Source organism: Pteropus vampyrus, unplaced genomic scaffold (assembly GCF_000151845.1).
Source record: "Pteropus vampyrus isolate Shadow unplaced genomic scaffold, Pvam_2.0 Scaffold139, whole genome shotgun sequence".
NCBI classification, from domain to species: Eukaryota; Metazoa; Chordata; class Mammalia; order Chiroptera; family Pteropodidae; genus Pteropus; species Pteropus vampyrus.
Genome location: NW_011888920.1, coordinates 207,866 through 226,399, shown reverse-complemented (window position 1 = coordinate 226,399; position 18,534 = coordinate 207,866). Strand labels below are relative to the sequence as shown.

General features: G+C 32.8%; 1 protein-coding gene across 2 annotated transcripts in view; it reads left to right on the top strand.

The window, feature by feature from the left end:
- The window catches only part of DCUN1D5 (defective in cullin neddylation 1 domain containing 5), a 31,231-nt gene extending 24,718 nt beyond the window's left edge, over positions 1-6,513 (top strand). Inside the window, exons 5-9 of one of the 2 annotated variants that reach the window (XM_023535376.1) lie at positions 2,479-2,587; positions 2,674-2,778; positions 4,372-4,474; positions 5,311-5,378; positions 5,723-5,861. In XM_023535376.1, coding sequence (XP_023391144.1) covers positions 2,479-2,587; positions 2,674-2,778; positions 4,372-4,474; positions 5,311-5,333 — 340 coding nt within the window. In that variant the 3' untranslated portion in view covers positions 5,334-5,378; positions 5,723-5,861. Of the gene's footprint in view, positions 1-2,478; positions 2,588-2,673; positions 2,779-4,371; positions 4,475-5,310; positions 5,379-5,722 lie in introns of both variants that reach the window. The other variant, XM_011368109.2, reaches the window with a different exon arrangement.
- The last annotated feature ends 12,021 nt before the right edge of the window (positions 6,514-18,534 follow it).

Here is an 18,534-nt window from a genome sequence, read left to right as displayed (position 1 = left end):
CCCCATGTGGTTTTCACTGACACTGCAGGAGTTGAGAAAGAGACTTCCTTGTATACCGATGAGGGTGGACCATTCAGGGCCCCATTCAGCCTTTGCTAGCACTGGTGAGGCTTGAGCCACAGTTTTTCTGTGGTGTTAGACTAAAGAAGAGGTTTTTTTTCCCTAAAAGTTTTTCATTTTGCTAGCCTGCTTGCTTTTGGCTAGAGGTGAAGCAGGCTTTTATTGTTTGTTTGTTTGTTTGTTTGTTTGTTTTGTCTGCCCCCAGTTTGCTGACTCCTTTAGCTCCAAGTCTGGGATAGATGAGGCAGAAAGAAAACCCAGGGAACTCACTAGTGTATTGTTCCTCAGAGTCTTCTTATGCTTTTTAAATGTATAATGTTTAGGACTTTTGGTTGAATTAGCAAGAGAGATAATGAAAAGTATTATTTCTTTTATCTATTTAAAAAAAGCAAACCTCCTGCCTCCCTCATTGCACTCGAGTTAGTTCTTTTCTCTGCCCCCTTTAAGAACCAAACTCTTTGAAAGCATTTGTCTATACTTATTTTCTCCAGTTCCTCTCTTCTCATTCTTTCTCGAACCTATTCTAGTAAGGCTTTTTATCTCTACCACTCCTCTGAAATCACTAGTCAAGGCATCATTTACAGGTAAATAATACTTATCAAAACTACGGCTAAAGCTAAATTTATACACAGAGGGGAAACTGATAGCTTTAAAAGAGAAAAAAACCTGAAACCAAATGAACTATCTAATTTAAGAAGTTAGAAAAAGGATCAACCCAAATAAAGAAGACATAAGATAAAAAGATATCCAGACATTAGTAAAATACAAAGCAAAGCTAAAATTGAGAGAATTAATAAATTCTCGCAAGATGGTCAAAAAAATCAAAAGGGCAAAAATATATTATAATGCATATTAGAAAATGTTATAAATAATTTTAATCAACATATTTAGATAAAATTTGTGCAGGAAACAAGTTATCATAAAAGTATATAAATGACCAAAACTGATTAAAAAAGAAATGGAAAATCTTAATGGCCCTATAACCATTAAAAATGCTGATCTAATAATTAAAAGTCTTTTCTTTTCTCAATGAAAAGGCCCTGGTGGTTTTTCAGCTAAGTTTGGGTAAAAGCTATTTCCAATGTTTAGTAAACTTTTTCAGAAAATGGAAAAAAGGGTAATAATATTCATTTTACTTTTCTGAGGCTTGTGTTAATAAGCTTGTGATCAAAACTAGCAAGGAGAATGTGAAAGAATGAAATTTATGAGCCATTCTCATTTGGGAGCATAGTAAAAAAAATCTAGCAATGTCTGTCTGAACAGGTAACAGGACCAAATTTGGCGTAGTCTAGGAAGGCAAGATTTAAGCAACACTAGAAATTGATTCAAAATATGTACCTCTTAATTAAATTGTAAATATACATCATGTCGTTGATTTAGAATAGTGAAAGTTTCAGTTAAAACTAAGAATGCTGTGTGTCTACTACATGATGAGTACTAAAATTCAGTTTTGAATGAAATAACTGAGTCAAAGTGGTTGGCACAACTAATTTGATTATAAAGGGTCTCTCAGAGATGGCAAAGTGTGAGTGAGGTTTTGACGAGTAATTAGTGAAAATGTTAGAACAGCATTTCAAGTAGAGGAAAATAATATGTATGTACTAAAGCATTTGGGAATGGTAAGTGAAGTATAAGTAGAGCACTGTAAAGATATTGGGACTTAGCAGGAGATGTAACTGGAAATTGGTGCCAATTGTGAAAGGCTTCGTCTGCCTTGTTTCTGGCTAAATAGTAAAATATATCAACCCAGTGAGAGTAAAAGTCAGTAAAGATTTTTAACTTTTATTCTGTTTAGTTTTTTATGCTTAGTGTCTTGTCTTTGGAAATAACATGTATAACTTGTTTGCATTCTTTTGTATATGTACCTTATTCAAAGTCAGGTGTTAACCACTGATTTATCTTGATTTTTTGTTCACTGAAAATGTAGGATGCTGAATTTATGACTGAAACACTAATGTATTAATTTCCTCAGTGTTATATCTTAAACTTTTAAAACCACTCATGGATAATCTCTCACTAAGCCAGTGCCTAAGAACTTTCCAATGAAATATGTGACAGAAGCCTGATTAATTTCATTTGTTCTATCATTTTTTAACTTTATATGTGGGTAAAAGCATATTTTATTATATCTCTTTTTAAAAAGAGACATTGTGGTTTTATTAGAGCTTTTTTATTGAGTTTTTTTAAAGTCATTGGAGTGAACATTCATTGATTTTTAGGTTTTCTTTTTCCTTTTTTTTTTATTGCATTAGTAGATACAAGGCAACAAGTTTGCTTGTTATACTGAATTTTGAATCAGAGAATTTTAAACCTAAATAAACTCATAAATGCCCTCACTTTTTTTCTTAATGCATTCCTCCTAACCCCCAAATATTTTAATTTTCTTGATTATATAATGCTTGATTTTTTAAATTTAAGGTGTGACTGCACAGAAAAGTTACAGAACAAATTTGACTTTTTGCGCTCACAGTTGAACGATATTTCTTCGTTTAAGAATATCTACAGATATGCCTTTGATTTTGCAAGGGTAGGTAGAATTTCCGTGTTTTTAATTTTAATATTTTTTAAAATCTTGAGGCCATACTTAGAAAATTTTTTTTACTTATATTTTAGGATAAAGATCAGAGAAGTCTCGATATTGATACTGCTAAATCTATGTTAGCTCTTCTGCTTGGGAGGACATGGCCACTGTTTTCAGTATTTTACCAGTACCTAGAGGTATGTATGTTTTGTTTTGTTTTTTTTTAATTTTGAAAATACTATTTTAAAACTTAATCTGAGTGAAAACATACCTTTAATTGAGGAAAAACATAGACTTTTAGTACTGCATTTTAAAAAATATCTGCTTGAGTAGAAAATTTCTGTTAAACTATGTACATATCTGCTGTCATTTTTAGACACAAGTTCATGTTTGTTAATATATTCTGTACATAAACCATTTTAATTCCATCCCTTGCATCCCACCTATTAAAAAAGAAACCTCCAAGAAATATATTTTAGTACAGAGTCTTCATATGAAATAAGTTTCTTGGACTTTCGGCAGGAGAAAATTGATGATAGTGCACAAATCCCAAGCTTCTAAATCAGTTTTTTCCTGATTACACAGGGTCTTAGGCTGAAATCCACATAGGAACCAATTGTAATAATAAAACTTTTCGCTTAGGTTCAATCTAAAGAATTTGAATAAAACTTTAATATTTTGTGTCTACAAATACAAGAGTGGCTATCATGGTGTACTTAAGTGTACTGATTTCTAAAATTATATGCTGAACTTATGAAGAAAGCATTCTTTTAGGTTTATCGTTGCATCTATTGTAGGCAGTAGTTTTAAGAAGATACTTTTCTTTTTTTCCATTGTTTGGTTTTCTGTCTAATTTTGTGCCTTTTGAATTTTTAGTATTTTCAGCATAGTTCTCACCATTTTTTGAATTACAGTGCTTCTTCTTTGAAAATACTGTCTCATAAACCTGATTGTTTATCATAGCAAGTTCCCCAGAGTAGTTTTGTTTAAAGCTTGTGATAAGAGACAATGGTATGAAAAGGTCTTATGCGAATGGGTTTTGTGCACACTTTAATCTTTAAGCCTGATAAAGTAGATGTTTTTGGTGGATGTTATCAATCTTCCTCCTATTAGTAGTTTTGGCAAAAATAAATATAACTGAAAAATGTAACAATATTTACCTTTAAAGGGAACTGAGAGAATTAAATATTTTCAGATACTTGTTATTTGGAGGGTATTTGACAAAAACTATCTTTTTAAATCTTTATACCATCATTTTGAATTATTTTATCCCCATTAGCAAATGAGAAATGAGAAAATAAGTAACTTTTCTAAGGTCACGCAATTAAGTAGCAGAAATGGAATTTGAACCTATGCCTATGTTCTTCCACTGTCTTCAAAGACGCCAACTTCAAAATGTGGCTAAATAGTAAATCTCATGCAAAGAAATGAATTACTGGGAAGCAGCACAAGGGAACCTTCTGTGTGTAGGAAATGTTGTATATCTTGATCTCATTGATGGTTAAACAAATATACATAGGTAAAAATTCATTGAGTTTACCCTTAGTACCCTTGATGCTCTTGTTGTTCTTCATAACTGAAGTAAAAATAAAGGAAAAAATAAATTGGTGATGTTAATGTGTAAATGCCCCTGAGGATTCCTTTAGAAACACAAATAATTTAATTAAAAGAGGAATAAATGTTTTGGGAAAGACCATATTACAAAATATGTTGTAACTATATTTATCGAAGTCGAGCCCTAATAAATAATGTTTGCTCTGTAAGACAAATACTTATATCATTTTCTATAGCAATCAAAGTATCGTGTTATGAACAAAGATCAGTGGTACAATGTACTGGAATTCAGCAGAACCGTCCATGCCGATCTTAGTAACTATGATGAAGATGGTGCTTGTAAGTATAATAAAATGTTTTCCTGTGAAAATAAAAAATTTTAAACTATTAAATGAGAATATGCATTTGTGTAGCATCACCATAAAGGATTTAAATTTCCTAACAGTAACTTTTATTATTTAATCATGTGGGAAGTGTGGAGAAGGCAGATGTAAAAGGTAGACAAAAAGCTTAAATTGAGCAATATTATGAAATCTTTGTTGGTGAATGAAATGTTTTAAATTTCTCAGTAATAGAGCATTATAAAACTTAATTTGAATTATTATTTCTGTACTTAAATGCTAAAATTCTGCTTTATTTCTGCCTTTCCTGGCATTTTCCTCTGGAAGAAAAGTGTAGTCGTGATTTTAAAAAATAGGAAGCAAAATATAAGCTGCGATAGAAAAAGCTTATGATTTAATTTGAAAGCTTTTCTAATTTCTGACAAAAGTGTACCTGTATTCTTTCATAGGAATTGGTGGCTGGAGCCAAGTAGTGGATTATGTTGGACTTGCTTTCTAGTTTGCTGGTCCATAACATGCCAACAACGAGGTTGCTTTTCAGTTGCCATTTATTCTAGTGCTCGTTTACAGTTTTTCTTGTAGTTTATCAAAAGCAAGAGAAAAATAGAGACTATCACAGGATTGTGCATTTTAAGAAAAAGAGGGCAAGCATATTTCTTTGTAGCAATGAATTTTTCTGCATTTAGAAAAAGTAAACTGAGCTCATTTAAATTGCCTACATGGCTTTTGTAGGTAAATGAGTTTGGAACCCCTCCATGATAAAAATATCCTTTTAGAATAGTTCTTTGGTCAGGTATTTATTAGGCATTTGCTTTGTGTTCACATTTATACTAGGTCCTGTTACTGGAACAGTATAAGTCTCTAATACTGGCTGCCCCTTCAACAAGCTTACATACTTCTTGGTGAGGTAACACAGAAATACTAAGTTTAACACTTTTCAGAATGTTTAATAATTAAATGGCAAATGCTGTGGGCAGTTAGCAAAAGGAAGAAGATAATATTTAGTTATTGGAGAGATTATAAAACACTTAAACCTTGAGAAGGAAGTTGCTACAAATACCCATTCTGCAAAAAAGAAAAGGCTATGGAAGCACCATTCAGTAGATGAGGGAGGCTGGAAGCAAAACACCTTAGAAAGGGAAGGGTCAGTCCCCTATCATCATCACAGAGCTTGTGGGGAGTTTGTTTTATAGTTGAAGAGATTTAGTTCATTGAATTCTAACAAAAATTGTTTCTTTATTTCTAGGGCCTGTTCTCCTTGATGAATTTGTTGAGTGGCAAAAGGTCCGTCAAACATCATAGCAAGAACTATTGTGAAGAAAATGCAAACCTTTTGATTCCTACATGTGTACAAGCTAATGAGATGAGGGGGAAAACAATCCAAAGGGTGCATTTTTTTTCATATGAAAGACTTCTCATAGTACTTTTTTTTCCTTTTTTTTTAAAGGAAGTTTTCTTGTTACATGTGATGGGCCTTGAGCCACACCTCTTCTGAGACTGAATATTAAAGTTTTTGTTTTATGTTTATAACATTTATTTCAGAACAATAAAGATTCAGATTTGTGACAAAGGCCTTAAAGTGAAGATGTCCCTTGAGTGTCAGAGTGGTATTTATTTTTGTAAATTTTAATTCTTGAATTTTAGAGGTTCTATTCACCATGAATATGTGAAATTTTAAAGATTTTAAACAATCTTAATATTTGGCAGTGTCGTCTGCTGATCGTATGGTTTATTGTATTCATCTTTGCACAGTTAGGAAGAATATTTATTGGCTTCTGGGATAATGATATTCTGATGCAACATACATTTTTGGATATTGGAAGTGCTCCAACTTTCAGCTCTGGTTTTCTGTGAAAGTTGTCAAGATCTTATGCACATATTTTATCTGAAAAGTTTAGGATTGGAAAGATGATGTCCAGTTATTTTGTTTTTTAACCGTTAACTAATATTGTTAATAAGCATAAATCAGCATTGCATGTATATTCTTGATGTGAATTTTAAGTTTCCTGTATTCTGTCAATTAAAAAGTTCCATCTATATTTGAAAGAGCAAGGTTCATATATTAACAGTATCAGAATCAGACAAATCAAACAGCCTTATGAGAATTAAGACCAGTATTGAAGATGTATCATCATCATTTTTGTTGTTATTAGTGGTATATGTATAATCCCTTTAACTGTTATTTTGTGATTTAGGGAGTTGAGTCCCTCTTTTTTTTTTTTTGTCTTAACCTTAGGTCTGTTGTTGTGGATTTAGTTAAGATATATATATGAAAAGAAAAGACAATAAGGAATCATGAGAGAACTCTTGGCATAACTGCGCACAACTCATGGGTGCCATTTACAATAGTACAATCACAGTATTGCTAATTACTATTGGCAATAAAGTATCTTGAAGAAAGGACAGCCTTTTCTAGTTACATAAAAGGCGTTTTTTAGCCTAGCAGCAGGGCTTATTGTACATTCTGTTTCAAACCATCCAATATCCCAGTGATATAAAAATTTTGTTCACATTCAAAGTCTAGTCACAGCCTCAATAACATTCCTAGTTTCATTGTTAGTGGAGAGAAGTAAATGGAATATTTTTTCGTAATAAGGATATTTCTATTGGGATTTAAGATAAAGGTTTATTTTTGTTGGTGAGTTTATTTAATGAGTGATTTTCAATATTGAAAGGGAGAATAACATTTTAAAGATTTTTATGGTTTGCCTTTTGGTTAATAAGCTGGAAGAAGATGATTGCTGTTTTACTTGCCTTCTTAATGAAATTACTTTGTAGAACTTTGTAAAACATATAATAGTGGAAAACAATTTTTTAAGTTTTAGAATCACTGAATTGCTAGAACTGAGCATACCAACAGTGTTATGATTTAGCATCATAAATGATATTTTAATATCAAGTTTATTATAAGTAAAGCATTTAGATTTTTAGACATTTGGATCTTTATAACTTGACTCTTCTAAGATACAACTTCTGAACTTGAAGAATATTGCCCATTTTTGCTTAATTTCAAAACGTGTAATTTAAGTGAAATCTTACAAGTTGTCATTTTATAGCCTGAACTAATGGTGATGTTTTTGTCATCTTCACTATTTGAGTAAAATAAGGAACACTCAAAATTTATAGGTGATCTTTAAAAAAATAAAATATATGAAACTATTTACTTTGCTTACTGATCCGAAAATACCTTTAAGACTTTTTGAATCTGAAAACTAAAATGAAACTTACTTTTTTCCCTTAAGCCAAGAGCCTGATCCTACCGAGGCCATGCTTGCTTTACTCTCTTGCTCCTAGTTCTCTCACCTCCTTAGAGTCATAATATTCACTTACACTGTAGGCAAATTTACTCTGCCTCATTTATCAGTTAGGATGTAGGCTTGTCCCTCCTTGTCTTCCCTTTCTTATTTTATATTTAAACGGCATTTAATTTATTGAGAAACTTGATCAAGTGGTTATAAATAGTATAAGCAAAGAGGACAATATTAAGGAGTCTGCAGTATAAAAAAGAAGTCTCCTAACTGTTGTGGCTCTTCTTTTAACTGGTTAGCTTTAAGTGCCTTCCCAGGAATCCTGTTGTAAAATTTTGAGAATTATTTCCTTTGTATGGAATGAAATACTCCATGGTGCTTTATAATCAGAAATGACTTACTTCTTATAGAATAGTATACAAATGTAATACTACTGGAAGAAATTAGAGCCAGGGGGTTGATTCTCAACTGTGAGAGGATGGAGAGTTTGTCCCCCCACCCCTCGGAGCCAGTAATTCTTTTTTGTGCTGATCTGTCTGTGCATTACAGTCTTTGTCTTTTGTTGTTTAATGATCTCTTGCTTTTTAAATGCTGCTGGTAAAATTCTTGACATAAAACAATTTTGACAGTAATAGTGTTTTTATGTATAATGTATAGGTTTTGTTGCCTCGGGTTTTACTCTGTTTGAAGAACTCTGGATTAGTGTTTCTTAAACTGGAATTTGAGGACTTTCTATGGGGATGTTAAATTGACTTAGAGGAGTATTTCTCTTAAATACAAATGCCTTTTCATCTAGTGAACCAAAAATTTATCTTTAAAAATATTTGTCATAACTTTTTGCAGGAAGGGAGAACAGTAGAATTTTAAAATAACTATAGCATTCTTAAGGCATACAAGTTATGTAACATAGCTTGGATTCAGAATACTTAGTTAAATCTGAACTAAGCGTTTCTTCAACAGAACTTGTTTTTTCTGCCTAACTGTTAATGTGAAATTATGAAAGGACTTATCGAAATATATTGTGTGCTCAGCTCGAGAAGCAAATAGTAAAAATATTGACTTAAATTTGTTTTACTGTTCTCTTGGAACAGTGTACTTAAAACTTCTGATAATTCGATGTGATAAAATTTTATTTGGGCTTATAAGGCTCATCTAGGCTAAAGTTTTTTTAGCACAACTCTTATGTGCTTACCAGATGTTTAAAGCATCATGTAAATTGGGGACATTTTAATACATAAATGCATTTGTTTGTTAGATTAAGAGAAAAGGCAAAGTTGTATTTTAATCTTATTCCTAAAGAAGAATCTTTATTCTTAAAGAGGAATTTTCCCTTCTTGAGGAAGTATTACTTCTCGAGTGATACTGGAAATCATTACAAGGAAACATTTTCAAAAAGTATTCATTTTCTCTTCAGGAGAGAAGGAAAGAACAGCAAAATCTCATTGATTCCTCAATAGGAAAGCCTAGTCTAAATTATTAAATATTCTGGGTCATATAATTTTTTAAATGAATGTAGTTTTATTACTTCTATAACTATTTGGTAACAACCAGACAAAAAAGATTGCTTAAGACTTGGTCTTTTTTGTTAACAAGACCTAGTTACTTATGAGTAGTACTGTGAAAGCCAAAAAAGCAGTATAACTTTTATGGTAAATTTATATAGATTATAGATTGTGGAAAGATGAATTTCTGCCCCAAGCCTTATGTGAATTATCACTAGTTCACTCCTTAATTGTGAGATTGTTCTAGTGAAATTTTACTTCACTGGAGCGAATCTTTAAAGCACAATTTATTTACTTTTTCCCAATCACCAATCTTAATAAAAGATCAGAAATTTGCTATGTCCACCTTGTAATCTTTTCTATCATATACAGCTAGTGCTTCCTTTGCTCCTTTCTTAGACCAGTTGTTACCAGTTTAACCATTTTTTTTTTAAGTTTCGTTTGCTTTGCCTATAATTTATCCGAACCTTCTAGAATATGGCTCATTTTTCATGGGTTCTGGTTTATCGTGTGTTAAATGTTCTTTAAAATATATCCAGTAATAAGGTTAGGCTTTGATATGAGTATGGAATCTTGTCATACAATGACAATATTATTGGAGCTTGGTTGTATTTATTTTATGGGTCTAAGGTTCATAAACGGACAAGTTATAGTAAAACAGTTTTATTAAAAATGTCTTAGTGTTCCCCCAAATTGTATCATTTTAAAGAAGTTTTATCATTCTGCATTTTGGCTTTCTCAGCTTTATTAATGAAAATTGTTTTACGTATTTCATGGGTTTTTAAATATTAAGATAAAATTGTGGATATGAAATAGTCAAATAACCATACTTACAATTATTTTTAAAAGCTAACAAAAATAAACCAAATGGATATGTATAAAGCCAGATTTACCCCAGACATGTGTGTGTGTGTGTGTGTGTGTGTGTGTGTGTGTGTGTGTAAATTGAGTATTGCTGAATATTACCCATAGCTTATTTTTCCACGTGAAAAATAGATTGTGGATACAAGCCCTTCACATATTTGGAAGGTGCGAAGAAAATTTGCTATTATGTGATTGGTATCAATTGCATTTGAACCATGAAAGATGAAAGACTAATACTTGAACACTTTATTATTTGAGACTTAATATCTCTTTAAGCTTAGCAAAATTAATTTTTGTGAATATTAAGTGAAGTTTGCCTCAAGTACTTTTCCTGTATTATCCTGTCATGCAAATGAGATGGCTTATAGCAAATCCATACACAGTTATTTTTCTCTACAAATGTGAAAACCTTACCTATTTTGGATTTATATCATTCCTTGAAACTGCTTTGAATATTGAGAGTTTATAGACGTAATATCAGAAACCTGAGTTGGTTTCTTCTTTGCAACATCCTTGTTATGTCACTTGACCTTTGTCATCTTCACTTTCATCTCTGTAAAATAGTGGTATTAATACCTACTAGTATTGTTATGAAGTTCCAACAGGGCTGTATCCCCAGCACTTAGTAAATGTTAAATAAATACACCTGGATATTTGAATAAAAAATTAGTTAAAATAGTTCTCTTTTTTTTTTCAACAAATTACCATCTTGCGTAAACAAATATCTTAGATTTCCGGTTTTATTCTACCATTTATTTTTATAATCAGACATTCATATTCCTCTTGGACTAGATATTTCAATAAATCTCAAGCATCTATTATGTGCCAGGAAGTGTTCTAGGCCTCCATATATAGCAGGGCACAGAATAAACAATTATTTTTGACCCTTTCAGGATTTTCATTTTAATTGATAAGATGTAGTTTATCATATGGTAACAAGGTTATTAAGGGAAAATATGTCGAAGAAGGGGTTTGGAGAGTGTACGAGTATGGTTTTGCTATTTTACATAGAGTATACACTGATAAAGTGACATTGAGCAGAAATCTGAAAAAGTGAACAATCGAGCCATATGCATATCTGGGAGGAGAGTATGCATATCACGCAGAAGAACTGTTATATACTAAGGCCTTGAGTTGGTGGATGCTTTGTGTTTGCAAGAAACAGCAAAGAGATCATTGTGACCATAGTGAGCAAACAGAATATTAAGCGAGATTAGGAAGTAGGTTAGGGCGATTGGGATTAATGGTCATGCCTGGTTATAGGTAATCATGTAGGACAATGTAGGCCTTTCTAAAGACAGACTTCATTGAGTGAGGTGGGAAGCAATTAGGGTTCTGATCAAAGCAAGGATAGAAGTGGGTAGAGAGTAATACAGAGAAATGGTATTTGAGACTGAGGGCAATGGAAATAAGTGGTTAGATTCGGAATATATTTTGTTTAGAGCCAATATTATATCTGGATGGGTTAGATGTGGGGTATGAGAAGAATCGAGAAAGGTTACGAGATTTTTGGTTTGAAGAATTCCAAGAATGAAGTGACCATTTACTAAGATGAGGAAGACTCAGAAGAGCAGGCTTGAGAGGGTAAGATCAAGAGCTCAGTTTTTAGCCTTATGGTAAACAGGCCTGTTAGAAGTCCTAAGGGAAATATAGAGTAGGCAGTTGGATATCTGAGTCTGGGAATATGTATATGTGTATGTGTATATATATGTGTGTGTGTGTGTGTGTACATACACACACGCACGTCAGCAGTGTATAGCCCTGAACTGAATTGAAGACATTTGGTTAGTGAAATTTAGGACTGACTTGATTTTTCAAGTAAAATGCTATGTTAACATTTTCTACTACGCACAAAAATTATTTTCTATAATGTTATGGAAGTTCTGATTGATTTAAAAAGCAAGATTGATAATATAAGCATATGGCAAATTTAAAAGGGGAATGCCATTTTGTTTTGAGATAACAGTTGTACATTTTAAGAATATATCTGAGGTGCTAGGTCTTTTCTCTGGTCGTCGGCAATTGCTATTCTGATTCAGTTAGACAGTTTTAGCACTAGGGGGCAGGCTTGCTTCTAGATTGTGGAGAGTAGTAAATGGCCAAACGTACCTATATGTAATCCTAATAAATGATTGACTTGTTTCTCAAGTGGCAAGTTTACTATCTACTATATTTTTTTCTATTGCTAGGAAAGCATAAAATAAGGCTACTGGTAGATTTTAGTACATTTAGGACTGGTAGTTGATATTAACATACATTTGCTTATGAAGTCCAAAGAAACTCTAGTGATTCTACCCCTCCGTCTTTGCTCCCACTCCTATGGATGCAGTTTTTATCTACCCTCATGTTAGTAGAAATAACCTGTTGGTGGGGAAGGGTTTAGCCTTTTTCTGGTCACAGAAGGGGAGAGGAAGGAAGATGGACAACTCTTCTGTCTGGCTTGTATCAGTTTGAGAAGTTTGAGATGAAATGGAGCTTTCTGGAATGAAGGTGCCCTTCTCTTTCTCCCACTTTGCCAACACATGGTCTTTCTGCCACCCCAAGTCCTTTTAGAGTCCCTACTTCTACATGATAGTTCCTCAGTTTCCTTATCTCCAACATGAGAATAATGTTCCTTACCTAGTGAATTGTTTTGAGGATGAAATGAAATAATGCATGCAGTAAATAGTAGCTACACTGCTTTCTGGAAAAACGTTACATTTGGACTTTGTAGGATGGATTTGTGTTCATTAAGTGTTCTTACATAGTAAAATCAAATGAATAGCAAAAAAAAAAAAAAGATTCACTAAACAGATACATTTAGAATTGCAAATCTCTTAGGAAATTAGTCCCTATGTCAATAATACAAACCGATTTGTTTATTTGCTCTATTAATGTGGGGCAGTATAGTGAAATGGTTCTTCAAAGGGATATGAAATATAACTAAATGAGATGATCAATTTAGAATGCACTTTGCCCCAAGGAATACATGTTCATTAACATTAGCAGCTATAGCTATCTTTAAAAATGGATCAACTAACCTCATAGGAAGGATTCTATTATTTTAAAAAATATTAAAAATTATAAAGCCAAAATACTATAATGTTTTCTTACATTGATTGTCTCAAACAAATTGTTTAAAAATATTTTTAAGTAGCAGGACTCTTTTCTAAAACAAGTTTTACTTAGATATACAATATTTAAAACAGATAACTGACACACTCTGGTTAAAGTAAGAAATTAGTTAAATTTGGAAGCTCTTAAGTACTCCCTACTCATCACCTCCACTGCCACTATTGCTTTGGAGAATCCCCAAAGGAACACCCTAGCTCTCTGACTAGCATATTTTGAAAACTACTGTTTCCATATTTGCACCTTGGCCTGTCAAGCATGTGAACAAGGTAACAGAGGGAGAAAACTCAGAATCTACTTGGAAATTTCTATTTGTATAAAAGCCAAAAAGTAGCTTATGTTTTAATATGGAATAGATGAGATATATTTCAAGCATCGTTGTAAATGTTTATACTAGAATTATAAAGTTTATGATAATTCTGTTTTAGGTTTATTATCTAGAGTTGGTCTGAAAGAGCGATGTGGAAGAACTGCCAAGAGAGATTTGGAATAAATGTAAGAATGAATGAAGGTGTGTGGGCTGAGGCTTCACTCTGGCCACTTATTATATAGGATAAAAAAGAATATAGTTCCTATTCTGTATCTTTGAGGGATTTTAATTCTCAAAGGGGAAATAGTTCTGTGAACAGAGATCATGTCAGTCATAAGTGTTCCCTACTCTGTCCACCACATAAAGTCTTAACAGATGTTTATTGAATGAATGAAAACACAAGTCTGCAAGTTACTTGAAAGACGGGCCATCTTTTATTTATCTTTTTGTGCCCTATGGCAGCACATGGCCAGTAAATTAAAGAGTTTGCTTACTGAATGAATGAATGAACGAATGAATGAATGAACAAATGTACACATGTACATCGAAATAATATATATCTACATTCCCATTAGACTAAGATTCTTGAAGGAAGAAACCATGTATTTCGCTCTTAGCTCAGTGCTTGACTCATAGAAGCTTGTCAGAATGTTTGTAGAATGAATAGAACTTGTTTGAGTAGTACCGGAGTAGTCTTATATAACCTGGCACAATGTCTTCTAAATAGACAGTAAAAATTATTTTATGATTAAAGACAGGAATCCCACCAAGCATTTTCTGAGTTGGTTCTAGTTGAATAACATGAGCAACATGTTATGCTGTGCACTAAAATGGTCAAGATGGCTTCTCAGAGCTGATGAGTCTTGATGAAGGTGGGGGATTCTTTGGTGTTTTAGAATTAGACAGCTGGAGAGGAAAGAGACAGGGGACAGGGAGACCAGTTAGAAAGGTACAATGTGGTAAAAGTCCTTGGTTTGGAGTATAAAAATCTGTCTCTGAGTCTGTTTTTGCTTACTGGCTATGTGGCCTTGAAATTACTATAGCTCTTTTTTCCTCTTCTGTGAAATGGAAGTAACTACTTCAAATTGTTTATAAAATGCTAAGTAAAACTTATTGCTATGCTTTGAATGCAGTGGATTCCAAATGTTTTCTGAATGACAAAGAATAAATTATATTGACTAATGAAAAGAATGGAGCCATATTTGGAATGTCAGCTCCGGCATCTGCCAGTAAACTTGTTAACGCTTAAGGGAAGAAGAGTAAATATGTGAAGCCACCAAATCTCATGATCAGAAGAAAGACTTTGGATCAGTTGGAAACTCCTATGAGACTCTAAGGTCATGTCAGAGGTGAATAAGTCATGAGCTCTTCATGCTGACATTATTTCCAAGGTTGCTGCCATATTTATTGACAAAGGCAAACCACAAAATTAACCATACAGAAAAGCTTTTTTAAAAGCTTCCTGCAGGATGGATGCTTCATTTGCTTTAACTGCTTACATCTTTACTTACTAATGAGTCATGTTTTTAATTGGTAATTTGTTTTAAATTTGGTCATAAGATGGTTACATTGACTAGTGTATGTTTCACAATAATTGAAAGTTGACAGCCTACCAGCTAAGTAAGGGAAATATGATTCTTTTTAGACTTAGGCTATATGAATTGGTAGTAGTATGCATGGTCTTGAACTTTATGATGTAAGATTGGATTTATTGGAACTTCTCCCTTTTGTCCCAAAGTCGTAGCACCTTTCTTTTTCTCTGAAATACCCTGACTCTCTGCTGCCTATCATAGTCATTGAGGGTTCCCCCCTTTTTATAGATCTGAGTATTTTTTAAGTAACATTCTTTCCTTCCTACCCATCTTGGAGCCACTACCAATTTTGTATATACTTTTATTATTAGAGTGTTGATAACACTGTATTTATAATGTGTTATTTACATATCTGTTTTCTTAACTGCGGTCTTGAGAGCAGAGATTGTGTATTTTTTCCTTTTATTTCTCCAGTGTTCAGAACTACCCACAGTACTATAGGGAAAGCACTCAATAAATAGAACAAATAAATAAATGAAGATGAACAGATAAATGATTTTGCTTGTGTAAGGTGTCTATTTTTATGTATTCTTTTCACCACTCGATGGCCAACATTCCAGTACAGGCCTATTCTTAATGTTGATCTACTATTTAATAAATGTAAATTAAAGCAAGAAATGCATATTAAAATAATAAAACAATTATGATCTTTTTGCCTCTCAAATTGGCACAGATTTTTTAACTTGATAATACTCATTGTTGATAAGGGTACAGGAAAACAGGAATTTTTATATTTTGCAGACACTTCTCTGAAAGACACTTAGGAAAATACATTCAAAAGCCTTAATTATGCTTATATCCTTTCACCCAGCAATCCTATGCCTAGGAATTTATCTTAAATAATCAATTAGAAATTTGCAAAAGACTTTTATCATAATATAGTTTATAAATAGGGTAAAAAAATGACCTGAATGCTTAACCATAGGAAATGGGTTACATAAACTATAGTATGTGTATTTATACAATGTAATATTTTGTATTGGAATTTATTCTGTATTATCAAAGGCAGAAAACAGGTTTTAAAGCAGAATGTACAGTTGACTTCTCAAATGTACATGTAAATGTATAGGGAAAAGACTGAAAGGCTATATACCAAAATAGGAAAAATAGTAGCTTCTTGGTGATAGAATAACCAGAAGTCTTAATTTTCATTTTATTTGCTGTGTTTTCTGTAAGACAATGGGTATTACTTTTGTAGATTAAGAAAGTAAAAAAAAAAGTTATGTAAAGAAGCATATTTTCTCTTTTGCTGATTATATGGAGCCATCCAGTGAAAGAAGAGGGGCCAACCTTAAAATAGAAATTTTTAGCTGGACTCAGTACAGTAGACCTTTTTCCCTACCTGTTCTGCCCCTGTCGCCCATAGTAATTGTAGTATACAATGGAGCACGATACAGAAGTAACACTGATTCATTCATTCTTTCAGGAAATATGTGTTGAAGACTTACTGTGGCCTAGGAACTTGGGATATAAGGATAAGTGTCAAATTCTTAAAGGCTGATTGTATTTTGAAATTTATTTTTTAAACTAGGAATTGAAGAGTATCTTGTCCAAACCACTCTCTTTGGAGACAGAGAAACTGATCCCAAAGATTTGCCCAAGAGTGAATGGATAGTAAATGACAGACACATCGAGACAAATTCAGAAATTCCCTTTCTAATCTAGTGTTCTTCCTGGGCACTTGGGCCTCTCATTTTGTAAAACACTCATCTGTACAACTATAGATTCTCGAAGTGGAAAGAAATCCTCATGCTTGTATCTCCTGCAACATCTTAACTCGCTTTACCTTTTCCCATAGAATTTGTAATTAACTAAAGCTTTATATCTATGAATTCTCTATATTAGTCATTGTTAAGCTATTTCTCCCTCAAATTATACTTTCGCTCTTTTTTAACCTAAATAAAATTGGACCTTCAAAAGCCAATCGAAACCTTTTCCCCCATCTACATCAAATTGCTGCTCTTTACTCTTGGGGAGGAGTCATTCAACCAGCCAGTCAGTAATTTACCTAGCATACTTACATTATGCACAAAGATGATAGATTTTTGAAAATACAGATACAGTCTAATTACAGCATAGCACTGCAAACCGACTGCAATTTGCCAAATGCACATTCCTTCAAATGCTACTCTCTCTGCCTTTAAAGTCCTCACCTAGCTAACTCTTCACTCATCCTTCAAACCCACTAATCCCAGCATAGATATTGCTTCTCATAGGAAGGTTTTCCTCACCCTCACCCAGTCCTCAACATCCTCTTTTACCTTCTACAGCATTGATCATGTTGCACTGTGTTATTCTGAGCTCCTTGTAACCAGAGATGTAGTGTTTTATCTTCCTGATGTGCTCAGTATAAGACCCATAACAGGCAATGAAATATCTTCTTTTTGAAAGGATAAAGAAATAAATGATACACAAATACATTTGTGTATCATACACAAATACATTTCCTTACCATGTTAAAAAGTAAAGAAAGGTTAGTTTGTAATGAATTGTTCTGTGTTGGTTCCTTGTGATCATCTCTGCTCTATTATTCATTAATCTGATATATATTGCTCCTGAGTTAGAATAAAGATTTTGAAAAGCCACCTTCTTTACTTTTGAAAAATCACGAAAAATGTGTCCCCTTCTCCAGTTCTCTAGCAACTGAACTTTTTGTTCCTCATCTTTCTCTTTACATTACAGATTGTGCTTTGGTTATTACATCTGTACATTCACTGAGATTTACTTCAGAGCAGCAGTGTGATACGGTGGAATGATCACCACACACAAGCAATTGAAGAAGTGATTGTATTCTAAATGTGACCACCGATTTGCTGTATTTAACACTTAGTGGGAATTTCCTGATTGTGACTCTTAATTTACATTTCAACTGATCGAATATAATATTCATGGAAAATAAGGGGTATTTTCCTATTAAGCAAACTTCTTTGATGCAGAAAAACAGGAAGTATTGAAAATGACCAAATGAAATTAATCTTTGATTTAAAGCTTCTTATTTTAGAAGGTCATGAGCTGTTAGGAACCCTGATGATATAGTAGAAAAAGTTCCTACTTCACAGTGTTCTTAGAGGATTAAAGGAATTAATACACATAAGTGCTTAGAATAGTGTCTGATACAGGATTAAGTGCTCAATAAATGTTTGGTATTTTCTTCTAATTATTACTTTACATAAACACTGGGGTATTTAGTGAGGAAGTGCCTAATAGTAGAAAGTATTCTTTTTTCTACATGGGAATTTATTTTCCTCTTTATTTGTCTCTATCTTATTCTCTTTGCTCTCACCACCTTTCTTTACTGGTTTTTATTGTTGAAAAGCTAAAGGTGTGGTTTGGTGCTCTCAAAACAACTTCTCAGTTCAACCTAGCCGCGGGCTTAGCATTAGACAAAATAATTTGCCGTGCTTTTGCTAATACTGTTTTCCTCTTGTCTC